At 33.8% G+C, this 8,093-nt stretch overlaps 1 protein-coding gene across 1 annotated transcript; it reads right to left on the bottom strand.

The window, feature by feature from the left end:
- Positions 1–7,595: 7,595 nt before the first annotated feature.
- On the bottom strand, positions 7,596–8,093 carry LOC120115044 (nuclear transcription factor Y subunit B-5-like). The gene has a single exon (XM_039135814.1). The coding sequence runs from the start codon at positions 8,046–8,048 to the stop codon at positions 7,596–7,598; it is 453 nt and encodes a 150-aa protein (XP_038991745.1). The 5' UTR covers positions 8,049–8,093.

Genomic DNA, 8,093 nt, shown 5'->3' with positions numbered 1-8,093 from the left:
ACTCATGTTTATGATTTGATTTAATTGTGAGCTTGAATTAAGGGGCAATTTTTTATAAAATTCTTTCATTCTTTGATCCCTAAAATAAGAAAAAGAGAAAAACATTTTCAAACAGGACAATCTCAAATGTCAAAGGTCCTTGAAGCTGGAAAGATTCATTCTGCCTCTGTTGTAGAAAAAAATAAATGATGCTAGAATAGTGAAGCATTTCACATTATTGAAAGCACGTGGTCTGAGAGATTAGAAAGACTAAAGAATACAGCTTGTAGCATTTCCTTATGACGTTGTTAGTAACCCGCCAAGAAGAAGATGGTCTCATTATTCGGAAGGAGCATTATCCCAGCTTGTATAAAAATGCAAGACATTTTGTTAAAAGAGTTGACCACACTTCTTAAGTGTTTGTGGAGACATGAAGAGAAGCCCTCGAGCTATTTGATAATATTGTTGTTTAGTGACACCAGATTGAGACTATTCAAGTTATGATATGTTGGGCACAAAGAAATCCATGAGTACCCACATTGGGCCATGAACAGAAACCCATATCATGTTGGGATGACAAGATTTAGACCAAGAAGATATTGAGAATGAGTCTCACGACTTGAAGTGTCAGGGGCAGACCGTGAATTTGAGTAGAGCTTATCTTGTAAAGCAAATCAACCGAGCATCAATCAACGGCAGAGTCCTGAAAAAACAACTCAGAAAGCGTAATTGAGCCAATGACGGAAATGGGGCAACACAGTGGTATTTCTGATCATAACAAGAAGTTGAGAGAGAAAGCGATTTCTCTGAAATAAAGATAGAAAACGAAGACAACAAGAAGATAGGAGAAGATCAGAAGGCTCTTCAAAAATGCAAGTTGGAAATTATGAGTTGTTATATGGATATTTAAAGCAAACCTCGGAGAGGAATGGTCAAGTAGAAGAATACTGAGTTCGCCACTTTGGAGTCAAATGAAGATTGAATCTACATTTATGCATTCATAAGAACATCATTTGCATAAAAGAAAATGCATTACACTGATACATTTCATTGCATTTGTGTTTCATGCATAAACACATGGTTTTGACAGATCTTCTAGTGAAAAGAGAAGATGCAGGATGTTAAAATCCCGATAATTGAAAGGTAGAAGTTAAACATCAAATACAGGGAATCATGTTTAGAGAGGCAGAACCTGAGGAAAGTAGGGGTCAATCCGCAGAGGAAGCATTACTTTGAAGCGAGGAATGAGGCCCGACCTTTAAGTCACTTTATGAAGTGAAATAAGAAGGATTTCTCATTAAAATATGAAATTTGAGATTTTGAAAAATAAGTAAGGTTTCTTACCCAGTAAACAATTTAATTCCTTTAGGCCATCAGTAAGTCTTTCGAGCATGATGATGAAATCCTTTGGGTCATCTATAAGCCTTTAAAGCAAGATGATAAGTCCTTCGGGCCATCCATAAGACCTTCGGGTAGGATGTTTTCACATAAGTTTGAAAAATAAGAAAGTGATGTTTTAAGAAAATGAAAACTTTGAAAACTAAAAATGATTTTTTCCCCAAAATTTCGCACTTAGTAAGTCCTTCGGGCCATCAATAAGTCTTGCGAGCATGATGCTTAAATCCTTAGGGCCATCAGTAAGTCTTTCGGGCATGATGATTAAATCCTTAGGGTAATTTGTAAGCCTTCACAGAAGAGCAGTGAAGCAAACCCATCAGTAAGTATTTCGAGCATGATGATGAAGTCCTTCGGGCCATCAGTAAGTCTTTCGAGCATGATGATTAAATCCTTCGGGTAATTTGTAAGCCTTCACCGAAGAGTAGTGAAGCAAATTCATCAGTAAGTGTCATCAGTAAGTCTTTTGAGCATGATGATTAAATCATTCGGGCCATCAGTAAGTCTTTCGAGCATGATGATTAAATCATTCGGGTCATTTTTGAGTCTTTTGATCAAGATAATAAATCATTCGGGTCATCCGTAAGTCCTTCGGGTAGGATGTTTTCACACCAAGGTGATAAGTCATTCGGGCTATTTTAAGCCTTCTCGGAAGAGCGTTGGAGCAAGCCATCAGATCATCAGATGTGGGAGGAAATTGAAGGTTCTCGAGTACAAAGAAGTGGATCAATTGATTAAAAGAAAATGAGCACGAGGAGTCATTAACCAATTCAAAGTCCCAGGAAGAGAGAGGTTCAGATGGCAGCCGAGTCCAAGAAGATTATCATATCTAGTTGTTGCGAGGCAAGCTCCCTCAAGAGAAATGGATTCTCAAAGATTCTCTTAAATTCTAAATTTTTTCGAGTATAATGTTTTTCAAATCTTCAAGCATACATTAATAAGTGGAAATGTTTTATTTTCAGGTTTAACCTTCGAAGTTGAGCCTTCATGGAAGAATAGTGAAGCAGAATTACACCAGAAAATTGTTCGAGTTCTACTCCCTGAAGCAAGAGGAAGCGAACCTGTAGGCAGACGATTGTTCGAGTTGTACTCCCTGAAGCAAGAGGGAGCGAACCCATTTTTAGAAGATTGTTCGAGTTCCTTAATCCCTGAGAAATAGGGAATAGACCCGTTATTTGAAGATTTTTCAAGTCTCATTTATCCCGACGTAACAGTGAGTGGTTTAATCTTTTGAAGTTTTCATGATCGGACAAATTCGATCATCTTTTAATCTTTGCTCTATTCTCGTTATACGACAATGAGCAAAGAGGGGCAGCTGTAGATGCTCGATTTGTCCGGGGCCAAGTCAGAGCAAGCCCGAACCAATGGATTGGTTGGTTGGAGCTGTCTAACCATGCAACTGCTTTGGTGTACTGCAGTCAGAGAAAAAAGGATTTTCAGCCATGTATGATAACTGGTCAGTTATCAGCAGTTAACTAAAACAATTGAGGGAGCAGTTTGTAGAGAGTGGGGGTTTTTAATTTTGATTTAACCACCAGAAACAGAAAAAAAGAATGGGAGAGAGGAATTACCAGAGAAACAATAAGGCATACTGAAAATCTTCTCTCGAACATTAAAAACAAAGGCAAATTGTAAGGGGTTCTTTCCCATTTTTTGAAACAGCGAAAAACCCTTCATTTGTTTTTATACAACAAAGCAACAAGAGGAAAACAGTCTGTAGAGGAGAGGCTTCTGCTACCCTATTTGAAACGAAAAAACAGGCAATACAAAGTAGCAGAACAAAACATTAGAAAGGTATTCTATTTCTTTTTCAACAACTTTTGTTCTATTATTATTTAAATGGGGTACTCGAACCAAACCAGAAAATAGATGGGGATGGGAGTGGGGACATGAGTAGATGATATGATATCTTTGTACAAAAAGGAAACACTAGTCTCGCTAGACCATGTACGTTAACGTCGCCTATTTCCTTCCATACACTTGGAACCCAAACGGATAATAAGGATCAAATCAAGGCCCTTCAAATTTGGCACCTTAGGTTCTGTGAATGCAATATGTTGAAACTTACTACAAATTGCAGAACACGGCTAGCATTCTTGTAATGGAAATTATCTTATGATTATGAATTTTCCATAAATGCAAACACTAGACAGTTGTTCCATACAATATTAGCATTCAAACATGCTGAAATGAATGCAATATTAGATTTATACCATATATATTTTTATGCATATCAGCATGGAAACTTACTTCATAAGGTGATTAAATTCGGCCACATATGGTCTGAACCTCTTCCATTACCGTCAATGCTCCATAATCATGGGCATTTCCAGTCTATTATCATCATAGTTGTAACGTGTAAAAATGAGATAGAATTGTAGCCAATGAAAACTTTCTGAATCAATGTTATCTCCGCCGAAGTTGAAGTCATCGGCTCGAACGATTGGAAGGTTCTGTCCCAAATAGCGGTTATCTCCTTTAAGTTTTCTAGAGAAGAGGGAATTGAAAATGCAAGAAAGGGAGAGGTGAGAAAGCCAATTGCGGCTGAGTTGTTTAGTTTAGAGTTAGGTTAGGTTTAGGTTTTAGTTAGATTACATATCAAAGTTTTGGGTTAATTATTTATTTGGTCACTAACGCTTTAGGTGTAAACTATCTCTAGATCCTCCTAAGTTTAACGTTTTTTTTATAATTTAGTCACATGCAGGGCTTGATTTTTGAATTTTTTTATTTGTCTCGATTTAGTTATTTTCCAGTTTTTGTTTTAGTTACTATTTTGAGTTATTTAGGTTTAAGTTCCTTGTTCGTTTTATTTAAGTCTTCGTTTTAATTTTTAGTCAGCATGTTTAATTTTACGTATGTTTAAATTTTTAGTTACTACTTTTGTTAATATGGATATATATATATATATATATATATATATATATATATATATATATATATATATATATATATATATATATTAAATTATAGTTTAGTATGCCATGTTTATTTTTTATATTTGAGTCACATTTGTACATTATAGGTTAATATGCATGGTTATAGTTTTTAATTTTAAATATATGTATATAATTTTTATATTAGAACGTCACATTGTATGATATATATTTTTTAAATCATAATACTTGTTTAATTAATTTGTACATGACATACTTTTTGCACAATTTGTATGATATTCTCATTCGCATAACTCGACTTATAAATACATAATTGGACTAAAGGTAATACCCTTTTAATTTAAAATTGTCTTGAGTGGACTGTCTTAACTAATTAGAGGGTCGTTTTGACGATTTTAAATTAAAAGTATATCCCGAAAGTGAAACAAAAAAATTTGATTTGTCACCTAAAATTTGGGAACGAAAGAAAAGGAAATGTTTGTTTATTTAAATTTATCGAGAAAAGGTTGTTATAGCTTTTAAGGTCTGGTCTCGATATTTGTAAATAATCGAACATTCTTTATCTTTCTAAAACGACTTGGTAATTTTAATTTAATTTATTTGAGTGCTTTTGAATATTGTAAAATTCATATTTGTTGTTTTATGGGATTAAAAGTCAAATTAAATTTGAATTTGTAAAGTCCATTGCAAAGACGTTAATTAATCAGTTAGGTACCGATTTAGGGCGTTGTGGGGGTGCTAATCCTTCCCCGCACGTAACCGACTCCCGAACTCGGATTTTGGTAACGCAGACCTTAATTTGTTATTTTAATTAAAGTTAATTTTTATTTAAAATAACAAACATTTTTGGGTGCCCAATCACACCCTAATCAAAGATTGGTGGCGACTCTTTGAACCGTATTTTTTCGATCGTAAAGGAAATCCAAATTTTTTCGAAACAAAAGGTTTTTAAATCGCATTTGTTTTTAAATAAAAAAAGAGATAATTCAAAAATTGATGTGGTTTTCAAAATCTCTCATTTTTTCACCTTTTAGAAAAAAATCGTTTCGACAATTAGACTTGAATAACTCGTATAATTCAAAATTTTTAGTAACTAGTGGATTAAGTTTTAAATTCGAGTTGAGCATGGACGAACACAAGATTTTATGCAGGGGTGAGAACTTTTATAGTTAGTACAATGACATAAGTTAATGTAATATAACAACTATAGTAACTAGTAAAAGCAATATGCCCAACACATCAGATAACATTCTTTCTCATTCTCCTTTTTCTGTTTCACACGGAAGCTGCTCTCAACCTGGCGTTGGGGGCAGCCTACTATCCTACCCCCCCTTATCCCATTACATATGGGAATAAGGGTCAGCTAATTTTTTTATAATAGAGTTTTATCATTTAGAGATGAAGAAAACTTACTAGCTATAGAAATTGGAGATGTAAGATAACTCGTAAAATACTCAACAACAAAGTTAAAACAACTTCAAGGATACGTAATAATTAGGAAGCTACAAAATATTACAAAGACTATATTCTTACTTATCAAAAGTATGCATTTGAAATTGTGCCCGACGCTCTTTCATTAGATCAAAGTCATTAATAAGAGAATCTATCATGAATCACATGTAATTTCCTTCTCAATATATGTTATTAAATAGTTCGACAAAAACCCATCTTCCATTTTGTTACGCAAGTGAGTCTTCACTAGCTTCATGGTTGAGAAAGCTCGTTCCGTGAGTCAAAATAAGACGAACAAGTCGATCAAGAAGATAATGAATAACTGACTTTTGAGTCTTTGCTAACACTTGACAAAGTTATGAAATTGTTGATGTCCTTCTCAATTCAAGGCTGCATCGAGCTTCTAATTCAAAATGTTCTAATTGAACTTTTAAATGCAATCTTTCTTACTTCGTGAAATCTTCTGGGTAAAATTTATCTGCAAGCTTGTATATATCATTAATGCAAAATGATTTAAAATCGTCCCTTGAATCCAAACAGAACTAAGCTTAAGCAACTCCATCATGTTATCTTTGAATCTAATGTTCATCTCATGCATTTGAGAATAAATAATATCGATAAATATATCAACATGGTAGCAATGTCCAATTGAGATGGAATCTCGTTGAAGACGAGACCTCCCTCTGCCACCTTGTTTGAATTTTAAGAAACAATCAATAAAAGACAAGAAAATTGAGAGACAATTGGGTAAAATATTGTTCAAATAACTTTCTTTTTTTTTTTAAACCCTAGTGTACTTTGTATTTGATTGTATTCGAAAGGAGAAATTGTTTCATAACTCCCCCATTCTCATTCGTTTTTCAAAACAATCCAATTATTTTTGTACATTCAATTCTCATACTTTTTTTATTCAATTTAATCCCAAATTCACTTCTAATTTCATCTAAATTTAGTCTAAAACTTTAATTTAGATTAAAAGATAAGTTTATAAATATTAGGGGTGCAAAATATAAAATTCTAGAGGTTGTGAAAAAAATAGGAAAAATATTTAAAGATATAAAGGAATTTGAAATTTCTAGGGGTGCCCCCTCCGTCCATCTATGTAGTTGAGTACTTCAACTTTGCATAATATATATATATATATATCACATATGAAAAAAATATAAAGAAATATAAATGTATATCATATATGGTTATAGAAGACACTTAAATTGGAATCAATTAGTGTCATAATATTATAAATATTTCCAACTAAATTTTTAATAGAAACTCGAACAACTCGACTAAAAAAAATTCCAAATAAAGTTTGACTTATAAAATAAGAATCATAAATTCGATTTAACTCGATCGAATAATCACTCTTATTCTAACCTACCAAAAGTATTAGGTTAAAAAGGGAGATAAACATAAATGGTATAGAAAACATAAAAAATGTTAAAGAAAGACCCTAACCCTAAATACAAAGTCCACTTAAACTAGTTAGCTATACCTGGTATTGTTGATTCTGCGTGTTTGACATGGAGACATCACTGACTAAATTGGTGCAGAAAAACAAGCTCTGAATCTCAAGATTAACCCAGATTCAATATATATATATGTTATTCGAATTATGATTAAGCATTAGATACAAAATTTTTCAGATTTCTCTAAGTTTCTTCTACATACAAAATGAATTTCCTCTCTTGATTCCGCAAAGATTGATTTTTTTAGAAGTATGATTAATGGAAAGTTGCAGAAATGGAGTGAAAACATGAACTAAAAAGCCATATCTCAAAGAAAAAGGATTAAAAAAAACAACAACCCAAATCAGATCTTTGATGTTTGATGTTTTATATACCATGGTTAAACACTTTAAAAAAACAGCTTAAGTTCATCTCAATCAAAAGGCTTAATTTTAAAGTTAGCACCTTTACTACTGCTAGTGCTACCAGTGAAGCTGAACTTCAATGGATATCGTTCATCTTCTTTATCTTTAGTCTGATTCGCTGCTGCTTTCTCGCCTTCGAGCTCTCTGAACTTACGCAAGTACAGTTTCAACGGCACTTCATAGTCGTCGAAGCCTATCGCAGTCAAAGCCCAGCAAATATCGTCGCCGTTGACGGTCTTTCGCCTCTCTTTTCTGCATTTCTGGGAGGCTTCGCTGGTGACGAAGCCGATGAACTCCGACACGCATTCTTGCATGGTTTCCTTCGCTTCTTTCGAGATTTTGGCCCTCTGGGGAACGGTTTGCTTCATTATTCGACCCACGTTGGCTATGGGGAGTAACTGGTCTTGCTCCTTGATGCCGACATCGTGGTCGTTCAAAGCTCCGATGATGTTTTCGGACATTGGAGAAAGAAAACCTAACTGTTGTTGTTGTTGATGATGATGCTC

This window comes from Hibiscus syriacus, unplaced genomic scaffold (assembly GCF_006381635.1).
Source record: "Hibiscus syriacus cultivar Baekdansim isolate YM2019G1 unplaced genomic scaffold, ASM638163v2 tig00110257_pilon, whole genome shotgun sequence".
NCBI classification, from domain to species: Eukaryota; Viridiplantae; Streptophyta; class Magnoliopsida; order Malvales; family Malvaceae; genus Hibiscus; species Hibiscus syriacus.
Note: the sequence above shows the minus strand (reverse complement) of the source record. Positions and strands in the feature narration are given on the sequence as shown.

What these genes read in the sequence shown, in the direction of transcription:
- LOC120115044 (XM_039135814.1), bottom strand. Translation starts at nt 8,048, where the DNA reads ATGTCCGAAAACATCATCGGAGCTTTGAACGACCACGATGTCGGCATC.